The following is a 20,947-nucleotide window of genomic DNA, read 5'->3' as shown; positions in this document are numbered from 1 at the left end:
GTGTGCTACCAGCAGCAGCCTCACCTGCCAGCTGCATATATGGGGATATATTCATGGGTGCACTCTCAAAATTTTCTACCCATTAAAGTTAATGGTGGAAAACTGCACACAGCACAGCCATCATTTCCTGATACACATGGCTGATGGGCAGAGCTCCCGACCATTGCTGCACAAGCATTAAAGTCTACCCTTGCGTGTAAGTACTAAGAACGATGGAGCTGTTTGCATCTCGCTGAGGACTGTCTGGGATCGAATGTCCTCGGGAATTCTCCTGTAAGAATATGGTTTAAAACAAGCATAGAAAATAGGAGGGCAAAAGTTCAGCATCTCTGTGAGAACAAGGACAACTCACACAGCAGAACATCAGGGAGGCCATAGAATAGATAACATTAAGGAGGCTATTTACACCAAAACAAGAGATGTGGTCACTATGAAACCAACATTGGTGGGACCGTGCATGGCCGAATAAGGGGGGCTGTGCTCAGATAAGAAGGACGCATTCCTCAGAGGAACGTAACAGCTTGTAATCAGAGATGGAGGTTGAGGTTGAGTTGCGAACGTGGCGTCAGCACGATGGGATGGTTTACTGCCATGAGATAAGACCAACGATGCTTATGTACAAAACAATGTAACCAAATAGTATAAAGATAGGGCATGCTCCCTCCCAAAAGTGAGAGCTCTCAAGAGGGTACGGTCGGAAGTCCCTCAGGTTGTATTGATTGCTTGTCATTTAGTGTAATCTGTAGACAGTTGTATTATAACTATAATAACTGTTGAATGTAATGTTGAAGACAGCTGTAGTGCAACTCTGTTGTAAGTCAATCTATTCAATTTGCTATTTTATAACCACTCGGGCTAGAATCAAGCCGAAGATACTGTTGATGGATTAACAACCCATAGTTGTGACAGTAATGGAGAAATCTGCTAACATCTCCCGACCACCCGCCGCAACTTCGATGGAAACCCCAGAGAAACACTCGAAACAGCCATTTTGCCATTTCTTTGGGGCATCTGATGATCCTCCATTGCGGTTAAGGTCCGAGATCGGGAGAAACCCCAGAGAAATGTTACCCCACTGGTTTTAACTCCAGATATTCACTCTGCCTTACCGCTGTCCCATCACCTGTCCAATTAGAAGTCCTACAGTTATGAACACTGAAGTGCCCATAGACATTGCCCCTCTCAGATCTTTGGATGCGATTTCTCCCAGGTACATGGGCTGCACACATAGGCTGATTCCTGCAAAGAAAAGAGTTGAATAAAAAAAAATTAGAAATTGACCAACGAGTGCCTCTCATTTTACACAGTGCGCAATTAGTTACTCTTTATTTTCATGCAATGTCAGTCATTTCTTTGCAAAGTGCCCTGCAGAGCAACCCTTCCAGGGTTCACTCCTGGCATTGGTGTCCAGGGCAGAGTTTACATTAAACTGCAGACTTCCACAGCCCAGTGGCATGTAATTTGATCTGCCAATGTCAATTGGTAGAATTCACGTTTGTGGAAGAATTTTCCACTTGCCGAGTTTCAGATCTCAGTCAGGTTGTCAGGAGCAGGGTCCAAGAAGAGGTCAGTCACGTAGCAGAGGAATGGAGCAAGAACCGGACGATGAATTCACATAGGCCATTCTCACATGGTTTCCAGTGCACAGAAAGCAGCCCCCGTCAAGAGCAGGGCATTTATCCACCCTCTCAAATGTACCAGAGGAGATCCGGGGTTGATGTAAAGGTGGTAGATGTTTTAAAAATGGGATTAAACAATAAAAAAAAAATCAGGGAACCAAGGTTGCAAGGCCACCCTGGCTAAGATCAACTAATATGTCACAATCCAGCGATTGAATACAGGAACCTTCCCGGTCTGTATGGCTCAGTGCTACATTATACTGTACATTAGCCCACGGAACCCTCAGTGTAGTCCTCCTTGTACTTCCCAACAAGCACTGGATGTGAAATTCATTTCTTCTAATTAACGTGCGGTTCGAAACGGAAGGTGAAGCCAGAAGGAAACACTTGGTGGAATGGGAACCTCGGCATAGTCTGGACCAATTTTTAACCAGATTAACCAGAGGTTTCATAAAAAGTTAAACTGCAAATGCAGGAAATGTGAAACTGATGTAGAAAGTGCTGGAAATACACAGCACATCCATCAGAATCTGTAAAGAGAAAAGTCACGATAATATTTCTGGTGTGGACCCTGAACAAAACTAAATGATGATGATGGGTGCACACCTAGAATGGCTAACCCTGCCTTTTCTCATTACAGATGCTGAATGACCACCAGTATTTCCAGCGGTTTCTGTTTTTACTGCTAAGGTTTTATATTGGGACTTAATTCTTTTTTTAAAAAAAGTTCCCAGAATTTCTTGCTCAAGTACAATCAAAATGAGATTTTTTTACACAAAACCAGATAGTTAGGGCTCAAGGACAAAGCAGCACTTTGTTTTCAACTAGTCCTTTCATTTTAGCCTGAGAGGAGTGTTAATCAACAAGTATAAATGCTTAAAACCCATGAGCATGTGAAGTGCTTGAATTTGCCAACACTGGAAGGCTTTACACTTTATAAAGGGACGGTACTGGCCCTCACAGCTGGGGTTGCCAACTCTGGCTGAATGTATTCCTGGAGGTTTCATCACATGACCTCCTGCCTCCAACTGCCCCGCCCCCACTGCCGCCCATTGGTCGCCCGGCACGCCCATCCTCACTGTTCACCGCACTTCATTACCCAATGGATGATGCTTGACTGTCAATCAAACAGCATTTCTCCCAGCTCCAATATTTTTTATAACTAATAAACAGCACTGTTCAAAGAAAATGAAAAAAATACACAATTTGCTTGCAGCAGTTTCCTGGAGATTAATGTTCATTTCCTAGGGACTCCAGGCCAATCCTGGAGGGTTGGTGACCCTACTCACAGCCCTGCAGTCTGTAGCTGTGAAGGGCCTGGTTCAGCTGCCACACGCAGCCAATCGCTCCTGTGCACTCCTGTATCTATGGAAGGATTGCTGCGGCTTTCCCATACCTGAGTGTAGTCCCACAAGAAATCTGCCAACAATTAAAAGTTCAAACATGCCGGCAGAGCTACTCGCTCCCATCAAAGCAGATCCGACCAAAACAAGGATGTTGATGAGTAAAAGTGCCCCCTTCCTGAAACACAGAAGCAAACTGCATTGGACAGAATATAGGTCACTAAACAACATTCAATCCACACACAGTGCAAAGAGACAATGCTCTGTATAGTCACTGGTCTTCGCTCAGCTACCGGCACACTTGCTGCATACCACAGTCGGCCCCAGAACAGCGTGTGTGCATGTGGACCTTAATCAGGGCTGCTGATTTATGGTGACTGAATAAATCAGATTATGGTTTCACTACATGGGACTCTGAAATTTTTGTTGGTGTTTTGAGAATCGAGTTCTGTGATGCTCCATTTTTTTTTAAAAATTGTTCAGGGGATGTGGGTGATGCTGGTAAGGCCACACTTATTGCCCATTGCCAGTTGCCCCGAGAAGGCAGTGGTGGGCCTTTTCCTTGAGAAGTTCTGTTTTTTTATTTGTAAACTATAAATCAGAGGCCTTGAAGATGACGTGTGAGGGAAAAAGAAAGAAGAAAGAAAGACTTGCATCTATATAGTGCCTTTCATAATCTCTGGACGTCCCAAAGTGCTTTACAGCCAATAAAGTACTTTTGAAGCGTAGTCACTGTTATAATGTAGGAAACGTGGCAGCCAATTTGAGCACAGCAAGATCCCACAAACAGCAATGAGATAATGACCAGGTAATCTTTTCTTTTAAGTGAGGTTGGCCAGGACATCGTGGAGAACTCCCCAGCTGTTCTTCGAAATAGTGCTGTGGGATCTTTTACATCCAACTGAGAGGACAGACGGGGCCTCGGTTTAATGTCTTATCTGAAAGACGGCACCTCCGATTGTGCAGCACTTTCTCTGTGCTGCACTGGAGCATCAACCTGGATTATGTGCTCAAGTCTCTGGAGTGTGACTTGAATCTACAACCTTCTGACTCAGAGACGAGAGTGCTACCAACTGAGCCATGGCTGATGCTGAGCCAGAGAGAGACTGGATTATTACAACAAGGAAATAAAACCACCTGTGGAATTACAAGTTGAGTGTGATGTAATGTAAGCGTGATCGTGGTGCTCGGGACCAATACACTATTGGTGCATTACACTACTGACCCCAGCTATCTTTTCAATCCAGATGCAACTTAGCTCCAATCTGTTGTTGCATGTCCCAGGAATTCATTGTTTTACATGAACATTAATTAAATAATAATGGATTGGCTATACCGTACATGAGGGGACTGACTGTAGACAGGACAATATCATTTATATTTAATACAGCAAAGTTTCCAGAAGCCCTTCACAGAGGAGAAAACGCACACTGGGAGAAGAGTTAAAGGAGGTGGCTGGAGGCAAGATCAGTAAGATAGGCTTTCAGGAGGCTTTTGAAGTAGGGGAGAAAGGTAGCAAGGTAGTGGGATTTAAGGAGAACATTCTAAAGTGAGGGACCAAGTCAAATGAAGACTCTGCCGCTGAAGATGGAGCAGCTGGAGGCAAGAATGGAAAGGATGCCAGTGGTGGAAGTGAAGAATGCGCTTTCTCTGACATCCAGCTGTGCTGCAAGCATAGGTCACCATTCCAGTTTGATCACATGATCTGTGGTTGAACCACGGTCGTGATTTTTTAATGTTTTTTTGAAAAATTCTTTCCCCCAAGTGGAGGTGAACTCTTTTTTGCTGGTGACATGCTAAAGGCTGTGATTGGTCAACCGCCTGGCATGTGATGTCTTTGATTGGGTTAAACGGTCAAACGTTCAACCAATCCCCTCAACTGTATTTTTCAACAGGTTTGAGTAGTTTTGTGATCATGTTTGTACTGTGTGAGGTTTTCCTCACATGTGACTGCACGGAGACAATTTGTATTTCAAATGGGCAAATTAGGATCAATAGAAGCTGAATTTTCAAGTTTTAGGCCATGAATAAATGGACTGCAGCACTGAAATACAGAGGAACCAAGACAGAGCTTGAGATCTTTGAAATAGAGACAGAAATGATGAAACATTTGCCACTAGTTTCAGTGGGGTGGGGGTGTCCCAGATTGTCCGCCATAACTTTGACAGAAGATTGATAGCAACTCCAGAGAAATGGCTTCAGCTGTTTACGCCTGTTTCTCAAGGGTTTCCACCGATCCCCTGCCAAAATTCTACCCCCTGGTTTTTCCAATCCAGAAGAAAACCTGGGAATTTATGGTGAAAAGTAAACACCAATTAATGATCCCTGGGTAAGCTATTTTAATTTTAAGGCGAGTTTCATTCTGGTTTGGGTCTGTGTCTGTGCTGCCAGCGCCTGGTAATGTTGCTGCCACCTCCCAATGCGCAATGTGTCCTTGGTAATGTGGCGAGCCACACAACAGGAATAACAGTAATGATGCCGTTACTACATGTTATTGTGAGGTAATCTGCAAGTTGAGACCAGGGGCTCCCCATACAGTGCACCCTGCAGCACTGAGAGTCACACATCAATAAACATGCAGAGACTTACCGACCGAATCTGATGGCCAGGGGTCCTCCCATCCATGCCCCCAGAAATCCACCCAGGGTAAAAGTCGAAACGGTTATAGACCACAGAAGTCTCAGCAGACTTTTGTCCAGATTACTGCTGTACCGAATGTCCCACGTCTCATTAATGAATTTCTGTACATGCTGGAGATTTGAGACAATACAGCCATTGAGAACAAAATCATCATAGGCCTTGGATAATCAGATGCTAATAACTTTAATGCAGAGAAAAATCCTGGACAAATATTAATACTATCCTTCAGCTCTTTATCTAATTCCCTACCTTGTCCTCAGCCAGCTATTAAGCAAACTTAGCTGTATTCTTTCATAAACTTTATAAATCGGTAGTCTTTTCCACTATATGTACTGCAAAGCAATAAAAAAGGCCCTTCTTGTAAACTGGTAAATAGCTTTCATCTCATGATCTTGATACTCAGCGATCTTGTGTGTGTTACTTTCAATTCGATTTTCATAGTAAAATAATAGGAATTAATCCACCAGCCAAGTGGGAAGGAAAGAAAGACAGAAAGAAATAGAGAAGGACATAGAGAAAGAAAGAAAGACAGGAAGAAATAGAGAAGGACATAGAGAAAGAAAGAAAGACAGGAAGAAAGAAAGGCAGACAAAGAGAAAGAAAAAGAAAGACAGAAACAAAGAAAGAGAGAGGCAGAAAGAAAGAAAGACAAAGAAAGAAAGAAAGGGAGAAAGAAAGACAGGGAGAAAGAAAGACAGGGAGAAAGAAAGACAGGGAGAAAGAAAGACAAAAAGAAAGAAAGAAAGTCAGAAAGGACACAGAAAGAAGAAAGAAAGACAAAGAAAAAAGACAAAGGAAGAAAGAAAGAAAGACAGAAAAAAACAGGAAAATAGAAAGACAGAAAGAAAGACAGAAAGACAAAGGAAGAAAGAAAGACAGAAAGAAAGAAAGAGAAAGGAAAAGAAAGACAGAAAGAAAGAAAGAAAGAAAGAAAGAAAGAGAGAAATAAGGGCAGAAAGAAAGAGATACAAAGAAAAAGAAAGACAGTAACAAAAAGAAAGACAGAAAGAAAGACAGGAAGAAAGAAAGACAAAGGAAGAAAGAAAGTAAGACAGAAAGACAAAGAAAGACAGAAAGAAAGACAAAGAAAAAGAAAGACAGAAAGAAAGACAAAGAAAGAAAGACAGCAAGAAAGAAAGAAGTAAGCCTGGAAGATAGGAAGAAAGAAAGACAGAAAGACGGGAAGAAAGAAAAAAAGACAGATAGAAAGCAAGGCAGAGAAAGAAGAAAGACAGGAGGAAAGAAAGAAAGGAAGACAAAGAAAGAAATAAGAAAGACAGAAAGAAAGAAAGAAAGAAAGAAAGACAAAGAAAGAAAGAAAGGCAGAAAGAAAGACAAAGAAAGACAAGAAGAAGAAAAACAGGAAAAAGGAAAGACAAAGATAAACGAAGAAAGACAGGCAGTAACAAAGAAAGACAGGAAGAAAGGCAGAAAGTACAGAAAGAATGAAAGACAAAGAAAGAATGACAAAGAAAGAATGACAGAAACAAAGACAGAGAGAAGGAAAGAAAGAAAGACAGGAAGAAAGGCAGAAAGAAAGAGAGACAGAAAGAAAGGCAGAAAGAAACAAAGAAAGGCAAGAAGAAAGAGTGTCAGAAAGAAAGACAGAAAGAAAGAAAAACAGACAGAAAGGATGGAAGACAAAGAATGAAAGAAGAAACTCAGAAAGAAAAAAGAATAAACGAAAGAATGACAGAATGAAAGAATTACAAAGAAAGAAAGACAGAAAGATAGACAAGGACAGAAAGAAAGAAAGACAGGAAGAATGACAGAAAGAAAGAAGAAGGAAAGAGAGGAAGAAACAAAGAAAGACAGGAATAAAGAGTGTCAGAAAGAAAGAAAAAAAGAGAGAATAGAAAGACAGGAATAAATAAAGAAAGACAAAAAGAAAGGCAGAAAGACTGGAAGGAAGAAAGAAAGGCAGGAAGAAAGAAAGACAGAAAGAAAGAAAGAGAAAGGAAAAGAAAGACAGAAAGAAAGAAAGAAAGAAAGAGAGAAATAAGGGCAGAAAGAAAGAGAGACAAAGAAAAAGAAAGACAGTAACAAAAAGAAAGACAGAAAGAAAGACAGGAAGAAAGAAAGACAAAGGAAGAAAGAAAGCAAGACAGAAAGACAAAGAAAGACAGAAAGACAGACAAAGAAAAAGAAAGACAGAAAGAAAGACAAAGGAAGAAGGAAAGAAAGACAAAAGGACAGAGAGAAAAAAAGGACAGAAACAAAGAAAGACAGAAACAAAGAAAGACGGGAAGAATGAAAGAAAGAAAGAATGAAAGACAAAGAAAGTCAGAAAGAAAGCAGAAAGAAAGGACAGAGAAAGTAGAAAGACAAAGAAAGAAATAAAAAAGACAGAAAGACAAAGAAAGACAGAAAGAAAGAAAGACAGAAAGATAAGCAAAAAAGAAAGGCAGAAAGAAAGAAAGAAAGAAAGAAAGAAAGACAAAGAACGAAAGAAAGAAGAAAGACTGGAAGAAAGAAAAAAAGACACACAGAAAGAAAGGCAGAAAGAAAGAAAAAGACAGAAAGACAAACAAAAAAAAGACAGAAGGAAAGAAAGACAAAGAAAGAAAGACAGCAAGAAAGAAAGAAGTAAGCCTGGAAGATAGGAAGAAAGAAAGACAGAAAGATGGGAAGAAAGAAAAAAAGACAGACAGAAAGCAAGGCAGAGAAAGAAGAAAGACAGGAGGAAAGAAAGAAAGGAAGACAAAGAAAGAAATAAGAAAGACAGAAAGAAAGAAAGAAAGAAAGAAAGAAAGGCAGAAAGAAAGACAAAGAAAGACAGGAAGAAGAAAAACAGGAAAAAAGAAAGACAAAGATAAACGAAGAAAGACAGGCAGTAACAAAGAAAGACAGGAAGAAAGGCAGAAAGTACAGAAAGAATGAAAGACAAAGAAAGAATGACAAAGAAAGAATGACAGAAACAAAGACAGAGAGAAGGAAAGAAAGAAAGACAGGAAGAAAGGCAGAAAGAAAGAGAGACAGAAAGAAAGGCAGAAAGAAACAAAGAAAGGCAAGAAGAAAGAGTGTCAGAAAGAAAGACAGAAAGAAAGAAAAACAGACAGAAAGGATGGAAGACAAAGAATGAAAGAAGAAACTCAAAGAAAAAAGAATAAACGAAAGAATGACAGAATGAAAGAATTACAAAGAAAGAAAGACAGAAAGATAGACAAGGACAGAAAGAAAGAAAGACAGGAAGAATGACAGAAAGAAAAAAGAAGGAAAGAGAGGAAGAAACAAAGAAAGACAGGAATAAAGAGTGTCAGAAAGAAAGAAAAAAAGAGAGAATAGAAAGACAGGAATAAATAAAGAAAGACAAAAAGAAAGGCAGAAAGACTGGAAGAAAGAAAGAAAGGCAGGAAGAAAGAAAGACAGAAAGAAAGAAAGACAGAAAGAAAGACAGACAGAAAGAAAGACAGACAAACAAAGGAAGAAAGAAAGACAGAAAGAAAGAAAGAGAAAGGAAAAGAAAGACAGAAAGAAAGAAAGAAAGAAAGAGAGAAATAAGGGCAGAAAGAAAGAGAGACAAAGAAAAAGAAAGACAGTAACAAAAAGAAAGACAGAAAGAAAGACAGGAAGAAAGAAAGACAAAGGAAGAAAGAAAGAAAGACAGAAAGACAAAGAAAGACAGAAAAAAGACAAAGAAAAAGAAAGACAGAAAGAAAGACAAAGGAAGAAGGAAAGAAAGACAAAAGGACAGAGAGAAAAAAAGGACAGAAACAAAGAAAGACAGAAACAAAGAAAGACGGGAAGAATGAAAGAAAGAAAGAATGAAAGACAAAGAAAGTCAGAAAGAAAGCAGAAAGAAAGGACAGAGAAAGTAGAAAGACAAAGAAAGAAATAAAAAAGACAGAAAGACAAAGAAAGACAAAAAGAAAGAAAGACAGAAATATAAGCAAAAAAGAAAGGCAGAAAGAAAGAAAGAAAGAAAGACAAAGAACGAAAGAAAGAAGAAAGACTGGAAGAAAGAAAAAAAGACACACAGAAAGAAAGGCAGAAAGAAAGAAAAAGACAGAAAGACAAACAAAAAAAAGACAGAAGGAAAGAAAGACAAAGAAAGAAAGACAGCAAGAAAGAAAGAAGTAAGCCTGGAAGATAGGAAGAAAGAAAGACAGAAAGATGGGAAGAAAGAAAAAAAGACAGACAGAAAGCAAGGCAGAGAAAGAAGAAAGACAGGAGGAAAGAAAGAAAGGAAGACAAAGAAAGAAATAAGAAAGACAGAAAGAAAGAAAGAAAGAAAGAAAGAAAGAAAGAAAGAAAGAAAGGCAGAAAGAAAGACAAAGAAAGACAGGAAGAAGAAAAACAGGAAAAAAGAAAGACAAAGATAAACGAAGAAAGACAGGCAGTAACAAAGAAAGACAGGAAGAAAGGCAGAAAGTACAGAACGAATGAAAGACAAAGAAAGAATGACAAAGAAAGAATGACAGAAACAAAGACAGAGAGAAGGAAAGAATGAAAGACAGGAAGAAAGGCAGAAAGAAAGAGAGACAGAAAGAAAGGCAGAAAGAAACAAAGAAAGGCAAGAAGAAAGAGTGTCAGAAAGAAAGACAGAAAGAAAGAAAAACAGACAGAAAGGATGGAAGACAAAGAATGAAAGAAGAAACTCAAAGAAAAAAGAATAAACGAAAGAATGACAGAATGAAAGAATTACAAAGAAAGAAAGACAGAAAGATAGACAAGGACAGAAAGAAAGAAAGACAGGAAGAATGACAGAAAGAAAAAAGAAGGAAAGAGAGGAAGAAACAAAGAAAGACAGGAATAAAGAGTGTCAGAAAGAAAGAAAAAAGAGAGAATAGAAAGACAGGAATCAATAAAGAAAGACAAAAAGAAAGGCAGAAAGACTGGAAGAAAGAAAGAAAGGCAGGAAGAAAGAAAGACAGAAAGAAAGACAGAAAGAAAGACAGACAGAAAGAAAGACAGACAAACAAAGGAAGAAAGAAAGACAGAAAGAAAGAAAGAGAAAGGAAAAGAAAGACAGAAAGAAAGAAAGAAAGAAAGAGAGAAATAAGGGCAGAAAGAAAGAGAGACAAAGAAAAAGAAAGACAGTAACAAAAAGAAAGACAGAAAGAAAGACAGGAAGAAAGAAAGACAAAGGAAGAAAGAAAGAAAGACAGAAAGACAAAGAAAGACAGAAAGAAAGACAAAGAAAAAGAAAGACAGAAAGAAAGACAAAGGAAGAAGGAAAGAAAGACAAAAGGACAGAGAGAAAAAAAGGACAGAAATAAAGAAAGACAGAAACAAAGAAAGACAGGAAGAATGAAAGAAAGAAAGAATGAAAGACAAAGAAAGTCAGAAAGAAAGCAGAAAGAAAGGACAGAGAAAGTAGAAAGACAAAGAAAGAAATAAAAAAGACAGAAAGACAAAGAAAGACAGAAAGAAAGAAAGACAAAGAACGAAAGAAAGAAGAAAGACTGGAAGAAAGAAAAAAAGACACACAGAAAGGCAGAAAGAAAGAAAAAGACAGAAAGACAAACAAAAAAAAGACAGAAGGAAAGAAAGACAAAGAAAGAAAGACAGCAAGAAAGAAAGAAGTAAGCCTGGAAGATAGGAAGAAAGAAAGACAGAAAGACGGGAAGAAAGAAAAAAAGACAGACAGAAAGCAAGGCAGAGAAAGAAGAAAGACAGGAGGAAAGAAAGAAAGGAAGACAAAGAAAGAAATAAGAAAGACAGAAAGAAAGAAAGAAAGACAAAGAAAGAAAGAAAGGCAGAAAGAAAGACAAAGAAAGACAAGAAGAAGAAAAACAGGAAAAAAGAAAGACAAAGATAAACGAAGAAAGACAGGCAGTAACAAAGAAAGACAGGAAGAAAGGCAGAAAGTACAGAAAGAATGAAAGACAAAGAAAGAATGACAAAGAAAGAATGACAGAAACAAAGACAGAGAGAAGGAAAGAAAGAAAGACAGGAAGAAAGGCAGAAAGAAAGAAAGAGAGACAGAAAGAAAGGCAGAAAGAAACAAAGAAAGGCAAGAAGAAAGAGTGTCAGAAAGAAAGACAGAAAGAAAGAAAAACAGACAGAAAGGATGGAAGACAAAGAATGAAAGAAGAAACTCAAAGAAAAAAGAATAAACGAAAGAATGACAGAATGAAAGAATTACAAAGAAAGAAAGACAGAAAGATAGACAAGGACAGAAAGAAAGAAAGACAGGAAGAATGACAGAAAGAAAAAAGAAGGAAAGAGAGGAAGAAACAAAGAAAGACAGGAATAAAGAGTGTCAGAAAGAAAGAAAAAAAGAGAGAATAGAAAGACAGGAATGAATAAAGAAAGACAAAAAGAAAGGCAGAAAGACTGGAAGAAAGAAAGAAAGGCAGGAAGAAAGAAAGACAGAAAGAAAGAAAGACAGAAAGAAAGACAGACAGAAAGAAAGACAGACAAACAAAAAAACAGGAAGAAAGAAAGAAAGACAGGAAGAAAGAAAGAAAGAAAGACAGGAAGAAAGAAAGAAAGAAAGACAAAGACAGAAAGAAAGAAACATAGAAACATAGAAAATAGGAGCAGGAGTAGGCCATCTGGCCCTTCGGGCCTGCTCCGCCATCCAAAATGATCATGGCTGATCGTCTAACTCAGTACCCTGTTCCCGCTTTTTCCCCATATCCCTTGATCCCTTTAGTATTAAGAAATATATCTCTCTCCTTCTTGAATACATCTAATGACTTGGCTTCCACTGCCTTCTGTGGTAGAGAATTCCACAGTTTCACCACCCTCTGAGTGAAGAAATTTCTCCTCATCTCGGTTCTAAATGGCATACCCCGTATCATGAGACTGTGACCCCTGGTTCTGGACTCCCCATCCATCGGGTACATCCACCCTGCATCTAGTCTGTCTAGTCCTGTTAGGATTTTATATGTTTCGATGAGATCACTTCTCATTCTTCTAAACTCTAGTGAATATAGGCCTAGTCGACCCAATCTCTCCTCATACGTCAGTCCTGCCATCCCAGGAATCAGTCTGGTAAACCTTCGTTGCACTCCCTCCATGGCAAGGACATCCTTTCTCAGATAAGGAGATCAAAACTGCACACAATACTCCAGATGTGGTCTCACCAAGGCCCTGTATAACTGCAGTAAGACATCCCTGCTCCTGTACTCAAATCCTCTTGCAATGAAGGCCAACATACCATTTGCCTTCCTAACTGCTTGCTGCACCTGAATGCTCACTTTCAGCGACTGGTGTATAGGGACACCCAGGTCTCGTTGCACCTCCCCTTTTCCCAATCTATCACCATTCAGATAATAATCTGCCTTTCTGTTTTTACAACCATAGTGGGTAACCTCACATTTATCCACGTTATACTGCATCTGCCATGTTCTTGCCCACTCACCCAACTTGTCCAAATCACTTTGGAGCCTCTTTGCATCCTCCTCACAGCTAACATTCCACCCCAGCTTTGTATCGTCTACAAACTTGGAAATGTTACATTTAGTTCCCTCATTCAAATCATTGATATATATTGTGAATAGCTGGGGCCCAAGCACTGATCCCTGCGGTACCCCACTGGTCACTACCTGCCACCCGGAAAAAGACCCGTTTATTCCGACTCTCTGTTTCCTATGTGTCAACCAATTCTCAATCCATGCCAGTATATTCACCCCAATCCCACGTGCTTTAATTTTGCACACTAATTTCTTGTGTGGGACCTTATCAAAAGCCTTCTGAAAATCCAAATACACCACATCCACTGGTTCTCCCCTATCTATTTTACTAGTTACATCCTCAAAAAACTCCAGTAGATTTGTTAAGCATGATTTCCCTTTCATAAACCCATGCTGACTTTGTCCAGTCCCGTTAATGCCCTCCAAGTGTTCTGTTATCACATCTTTTATAATAGACTCGAGCATTTTCCCCACTACTGATGTTAGGCTAACTGGTCTGTAATTCCCTGTTTTTTCTCTCCCTCCTTTTTTAAATACTGGGGTTACATTTGCCACGCTCCAATTTGTAGGAACTGTTCCAGCGTCTATAGAATTTTGGAAGATGATCACCAATGCATCCACTATTTCCAGGGCCACTTCCTTTAGTACTCTGGGATGTTGATTATCAGGCCCTGGGGATTTGTCAGCCTTTAGCCTCATTAATTTCCCTAGCACTATTTTTCTACTAATACTGGTTTCCTTCAGTTCCTCCCTCTCACTGGACCCTTGGTTCCCTAACATTTCTGGCAGGTTATTTGTATCCTCCTTTGTGAAGACAGAACCAAAGTATGTGTTTAATTGTTCTGTCATTTCTTTGTTCCCCATTATAATTTCCCCCATTTCTGACTGTAAGCGACCTACATTTGTCTTCACTAATCTTTTTTTCTTGACATATTTATGGAAGCTTTTACAGTCAGTTTTTATGTTCCCTGCTAGTTTACTCTCATACTCTATTTTCCCCCTCTTAATCAATCTCGTTGTCCTCCTTTGCTGAATTCTGAACTGCTCCCAATCCTCAGGCTTGCCGCTTTCTCTGGCAATTTTATATGCCTCCTCTTTGGATCTAATACTATCCCTAATTTCTTTTGTAAGCCACAGTTGATCCACCTTTCCTGTTTTATTTTTGCACCAGACAGGAATGAATAATTGTTGTAATTCCTGTACACATTCTTTAAATATTGGCCATTGCCTATCCACCGTCATCCCTTTTAGTAAAGATACCCAATGTATTATAGCCAACTCGCACCTCATACTTTCGTAATTTCAGAAATTAGATAGGAAGAATGGCAGAAAGAAAGACAGAGAGAAAAGCAGAAATAAAGACAAACAAAAAAGAAAGACAAAGAAAAAATTCAGGAAGAAAGAAAGAGAACGAAAGACAGAAAGAAAGGAAGAAAGACAAAGAAAGAAAGAAGGACAAAGAAAGAAAGACCGGAAGAATGGCAGAAAGAAAAAGAGAGACAGAAAGAAAGGCAGAAAGAAAAAAGACAGGAAGAAACAAGGAAAGACAGGAAGCAAGACTGAAAGAAAGAAAGAAAGAAAGAAAGAAAGAAAGACAGGAAGAAAGGGAGAAAGAGAGAAAGACAGGAAGAAAGTAGAAAGACAGGAAGAAAGGCAGAATGAAAGAACAGAAAGAAAAACAGAAGAAACGACAGAAACAAAGAAAGGCAGAAAAAAAGACAGAAGGACAGAAAGGAAGACAGAAAGAATGACAGAAAGACAGAGAGAACGAACGAAAGAAGGGAAAGACAGAAAGAAAGACAGACAGAAGACAATGGCCTCAGGACATCCCAAAGCACTTTATAGAAAATGAATGTACTTTTTTTGTAGTGTAGTCACTGTTATAGCGTAGGAAACGTGGTTGCTAATTTGCGCACAGTGAGTTCCCACAAACAGCAATGTGATAATTGCCATATAATCTGTTTTTAGTGATGCTGGTTGAGGGATAAATATTGGTCAGCACACCGGAGGGAATTCCCCTGTTCTTCTTTGAAATATCACCATGGGAACTTTTACATCCACCTGCGAGGGCAGACAGGGCCTCGGTTTAACGTCTCATCCGAAAGACAGCACCTCAGACAGTGCAGCACTCCCTCAGCACTGCACTGACGTGTCAGCCTAGATTTTGTGCTCAAGTCTCCGGAGAGGGATTTTTGAACCCACAACCTTCTGACTCAAGGCAAAGCAGTGTGAAGGAGGTAAAATGACACAACTGCTCTTTTATTTTTCTCATTTTTAATGTGTTTCATTTTCTTTTCCAAGCCTCCTCTTCTGCACTATTCTCTGACTGAAAGGTCAGGTGTTCCCAGCTTTCGCTCAACAATTCTCTTGAGCTCAGGACACTGATCTGTTCAAAAATGGCCTTCCTGGCTCACCTGAGGGCTCAGTGGGTAGCTGCATCACCCCAGAGTGGTACTGAGCTGTACAGACCAAGATGGTTCCAAGATGGATCCTTGATTTGCTCTGAGTTAGCTGATCCAGGACATCAGTGAAGGCACTATAATTCAGTGACCCTGGACTGGGAGGGAAAAAATATTCAGCCGGGGTTCCTGTCTATCATTCAACAACTCCTGCTGCAAGGGATCAGGGTCAGCTGTGATGCACATCTATGATAGTTGAATAGCTTACCGACACTCATTGTTTACATAGGAGGAATGACCACTTGACGAGATACTAGAGAGCAACCAGCATCTGCCCAGCAGAGTGAGGATGAACAAGGAGTGGTGGCATCGCATGTTGCTATAGCAACACACCATATGATGGCATGATGCAGTTTCCCTACATGGTGAGTTTCCAGTTACAACAGCTTTCAAAGCAAATGGGATAGAGGGAAAATTAGAGCATCAGAGCATCATTAATTCACCACTGGTAATCCACCTGCTCCTTTCAGATTGTCAGCGTTTTGAGATCTGAATTCAAACCAGCTTTCATAGGCTGCAGCACCACACTAGGGTCATGACTGGTGTGCTAAACTTGGCGCTGGCCAGGCTCGACACTGCCTGCAAAGATGCCAAGTAGCTGTTACTAAACACTGGCTCCAACTCATGCCAGCTATGTTCATCAGGTGCCAGTGATAGACTGAGCAAGAACAGCTCCACGCTGAGGCCAGATTTAACATCTGTACATGTAAAGGTGAAAATAAATTAAAGCTGGGACTCACCATGGTGGCAGCATTAATGACGGAAATATTGTATCCGTACTGAAATGTTCCTCCTATCCCTGAGGAAAACACCGCCAGGAGAAGGATAATGTTCGGAAGCTGCAAGATAAAAAATTAAAGCAGATAAATCAATTTTTCTCAACACATGTACCTGGTGAAGTGTCCAGCCAGAATGAGGCGGACAAACTTTTCCATAATTTCCAAGAGGATTTCAAATTTGATTATCTCTCCCTGAGTCCCTCAGTTACCATTTTATTGACACCAGTGTCCCAGATTCTGAGTACCTTTAAGGATCCAAGATTCCAGCCCATGAGCCTACCAGAAATGATTAATTTAAATTCTGCAGAGGCTGAATTTTGGATGAGATCTGTTGGATTATTAGCACATAAATCATAGAAGATAATCAGAGGTGTTTAAACTAATCTAATTCTCATTCAAATTCAGCCAGTTCCACTAAGCAGCAAGTTCACAGTAAAACATACTTCTATTGGAACCCATGATTATTTCCACAAAATGGTTCTTGAAGCAAGTTCTAATTACCATCATAATTTAATTTCTGTATACAACAAACCAACTCCATGAAACTGTTATGAATGATCTTGGAGAAAAAGCATGTTCATTCACAAAAATGCATGAATGATCCTTAACCCCAGCCACTGCCCAAGATACGGGTACCTAAACAAAATCAGCAAAGACTGGTAGTTGATGGGCATGCAATGGTCAATGATGGTCTCTTTGTCCATGATCAAGTGATGGGCAGCGATCAAAAAATTCACACTTTGACCATTGACCATGGATAATGATAATTATATAGATTACATAGATGTATGAAAGTATATTTTTAAAGTGTTTTGTGAATCCATCAAAACAAATTGATAAGAAAATGTTTTTCTGGTCCATTTTCAGAGCTTCATTCACTGCTGAACAGACTCTTAACCCTCAGTGGATTGTCCACCAACATCCACATAACTGCTATTTGTTTGTAGTCTCAGGGGAAATAAAATGAAAGTATTGAACAAAGTGGGACTCAATCATATCAATTAATATTACATTAGAAAATAAGTCATGGACAGTCAACAGTAAAACTGTTCAGAGGTAAATTTTACCAACATCCAGGAGATGAACCAGTCAACTTATCGAGCTCTTTCAAAATACTATTTAGACTGTGGAGGTTTAAGGGTTCCGACTGAATAAACATTGAACATATTGGCCTAAGCTTACTGCCCCCACCCCACTGATCCATCTGGAGGGGAGGGCAGGGGGCAGAAAAATACTTAAGGATGAGCTCCGTGGTGTTCTTGCTTCCTTGCACGGTCCTCCCACCGTTTCCCGACACTTCAGCCTGGTGGTGCAGAACGGGCCCACCAATATGTGGGTGGGTGCATGCAAAGAACATGCAAGTGAGGGACATACATTCTCTGACGTTTTTCTAAACATTTGCCTCAATAGAACGTTGGACTTAAGGGATGCATGTTAAGCCTACGTGCCCAGGGTTCAGAGGTTGGTAGGGGGTGGCATCCAAAAGTTTTTTTTGGCACCCAGGGCTTGTGCAAGCGCCTTACTCATGCTAAAAAGAGAAAGCAGACAGCACGAAAGCTACTGCAGTAAAACTCAGCCCCTAGTTCAGCAGAATTCCCCTTTGGAGGCCAGGGAGCCTGTTTCCTATATTTAAATAACCTCCGAGCTTGGAAGTTCGTCCAGGGTTACGGGACTGTTAGAGTCAAACGCCAATCAAAGGGGTCCAGAACGCTTAGGGTAATACTTCAAACAGACTGAGGGCACTTCAGCCTAACTGGAGATATCCCTATGCTCTCTGCCCTCCAGACCCCACCTGTGACAAAAATAAGGATTCCCCCCCACCCCCTTCGATTTCAATGAATTTGAAAGTTCTAGGGTTAAAATGGAAGCTGCTCACTCTTTGCTGGTTACTAATTGGAAGACTTCTCCGTTTGCTGATAACAGATAGCGAATAAAAGGACGCCTTTTGATGGCTGGGACAACATTTGAAAACTGTTAATGTTTGAGGCTTGAAGGACGGAGATATAAATTTTGCTGTTCTACGGAGTGCTGGGAGCAGACAGCCCCGTATTTCATGATTGCTTAGGAAAAGGGATCTAATGTAATCCATGGTTTAGAATTGGCATCATTATCAAGGGGTGGTGGCAATTTCTTAATGCAAAGTTGAGGGCCAATGCCATCTTGAAAAATCTGCTTGAATCTCAGTGAAAAAATATCCATTTAATCTAAGACTTCCTTGTGGCCTTCACTCAGGGTTGCCAACCTCCGCGGATTGCCTGATGTCTCCTGGAGTGGGGCATGGTTCTCCAGGGCATCGCTGCTACCAGCCCGGGAGATCTTCACAATTTAAATTTCCCAACGCAGCAGCGTCCCCTCCTTGCTTCGTGACATAACTGGCTGCTGTTGCAAAGAAGCCTCCGGCTTGGTGACGTCACCACCCGCTTCCCCCCACCCCCCCACAAAGGAGAGAGGCAGACTGCGAAATGGGGGCTCAGGGGAAAGAGAGAGACTGGGATGTGGGTTCAAGGGAAGGGAAGGAGTCGAAGGGGGAAGAGGGAGACCGGTGGTCAGGGGTTTCGGGGCTCAAGCGGGGGAGGGGAGGGGGAGGGGGAAAGAGAGGGAGACTGGGAAATGGGGTTGCCGTAGGGAACAATATTTTCTGCAGAGCCGGCAGCAGCAGCAGCAATGTGGTTAGCAGGAGCGGCGCCAAGAGAGGAGCAGCCAGTGAGGGAGTGAGGGAAATATGGGGTCCTTACAGTGGATAAATAGTGACGGAGACCGAGGATTCCCACTGGAAGAACCAAGGGGGAAAGCAGAAGAAAGGTTCTTGAACTGAGGGACCTGTGAGAAAGACACAATGAGGGTCTCGTTGACTTCAATGGAAAAGAAAATCGGGTGGGGTGTAAAACCGGCTGCTGATTCACTATCGCCAGTTTTGCGTTACCGGCCAAGACCGATTTCACCCCCAATATCCAGTTCAGATCACAAGGGGGTGCCATTGTTACACCCAGAACGGTGCTACTGTATGGTTAGATACTGGCCGGTATAGGCACACCCCTGAATACAAGACACGCAGTCTGCTTACAGGAGCAACCAGCACTAGTGCATCTGAGATAAAGCAGATTCTAAAGCTGTAACACAGTCTAACATTAAAATGTCACTGTACAAGTCATATTCCACAGAGGGGATTGCTATGATACCAGTAACACAGAAGCCCTACTTTAAAGAAAGAACTTGCATTTATATAGCGCCTTTCACAACCTTAGGACATCTCAAAGCACTTTACAGCCAATGAAGTACTTTTGAAGTGTAGTCACTGTTATAATGTAGGAAATGCGACAGCCAATTTGCACTCAGCAAGCTCCCACAAACAGCAATGAGATAATGATCAGATAATCTGTGATGTTGGTTGAGAGATAAATATTGGCCAGGACACCAGAGTGAACCCCCTGCTGATCTTTGAAATAGTTCCATGGGATCTTTCACATCTACCTGAAGGGGCAGATAGGGCCTCAGTTTAACCTCTCATCTGAAAGGCAGCATTTCCAACAGCATAGCACTCCCTCAGTTTGACACTAAAATATCAGCCTAGATTATGTACTCAAGTCTCTGGAGTGGGACTTGAACCCACAACCTTCAGACTCAGAGACAAGAGTGCTACCAACTGAGCCACCGCTGGCACCCTACAGTACATGATCATCTCTGTCTGTAATCATTATAACTCTCTATCTTGCTCTTAATCAGATACCAGGCTACCTGCTTTCTATAAGAGACAAGCTTGGCTCCATCAGCTACTTAACGATGTTATCACACATTCTCCTAATTGGAGTCGCCCATGTATAAAAGAAACTGATCACGTCCTTGTGAGGAAAAAGTTGCAAATGCGGACCACATGACATCAATCAGAGGCTCTTTTGTAGACCAGAATAGAGCTTGTATAGAAAGAAGCATCACATGATATTCATTCTATTGTAGATTTACAGAAGGGGAACCACATGATATTCGCTAGAGGCTCCAGTTATATCATGTGTTCTCTCTTCTGCAAAAACTCAAACCTACAGTGGCTTCTGGCTATGTCATGTGTTTTTAAAAAATCTATCCTATTCTTAACCACAAGATATAGCTAGAGACCATTGTAGACGAAGGATTTTATGACGTAGCTAGAGCTTCCGTTGTAAATCTATAGAGATTATACACAAGGAATACCACATGACATAGCTAAAACCTCTTACAGATCTAGAACTTAGAATGGAATATTGAATACATTTCTTAATGTCGCACAGATGCAATAGTTGTGTCCAATATACGAGGTGACCAGTTGAACTAATGGTGTACCTTTATGATTTTGAACCTGTCTAAACTGGACTACACAGGACCCATCAGCTGTCAGGAATTTATGAAGTATGCAGTTAAATAAATGAATTACTTCTAGCTGTTCTGCAAGAAATCTAAAAGCTGATTCACAAGGCATAAAATCATCAGCATAGAAAGAGCCAAAGAAGCTTTATCATCATGCTCACATTAACTTTTTCTGGTATAAGACTATGTTGAGGAAAGCTAAGGCTACATTTCAATGGCATGAGAAGCTCACACTGCAACTGAACCAGCGAGCTTCTAAGAAAGTCTCATAATTCAGATTCCTTTTAAAAAGTTCCACCAATTCTCCTGATTACTTCGAATGTGATTGCAACATCTGCTTCGTCACCATCCTGGAATTTTACCAAATCATTAGTAATTAAATTGGACTCTGAGCAGTGGTTTTTA

The 20,947-nt window shown here is 40.5% G+C and overlaps 1 protein-coding gene across 1 annotated transcript in view; it reads right to left on the bottom strand.

Moving 5' to 3' along the window:
* The window catches only part of slc2a11b (solute carrier family 2 member 11b), a 93,558-nt gene that overhangs the window by 54,340 nt on the left and 18,271 nt on the right, over positions 1 to 20,947 (bottom strand). Inside the window, exons 2-5 of the mRNA XM_068005627.1 lie at positions 16,166 to 16,264; positions 5,552 to 5,712; positions 3,016 to 3,140; positions 1,110 to 1,239 (exon numbers count right to left, since the gene is read on the bottom strand). Of these exons, the coding sequence (XP_067861728.1) occupies positions 1,110 to 1,239; positions 3,016 to 3,140; positions 5,552 to 5,712; positions 16,166 to 16,264 (515 nt within the window). The remainder of the gene's footprint in view (positions 1 to 1,109; positions 1,240 to 3,015; positions 3,141 to 5,551; positions 5,713 to 16,165; positions 16,265 to 20,947) is intronic.

This window comes from Heptranchias perlo, chromosome 25 (assembly GCF_035084215.1).
Source record: "Heptranchias perlo isolate sHepPer1 chromosome 25, sHepPer1.hap1, whole genome shotgun sequence".
NCBI lineage: Eukaryota > Metazoa > Chordata > Chondrichthyes > Hexanchiformes > Hexanchidae > Heptranchias > Heptranchias perlo.
The sequence above is the reverse complement of the archived record's forward strand: the minus strand, read 5'-3'. Positions and strand labels throughout refer to the sequence as shown.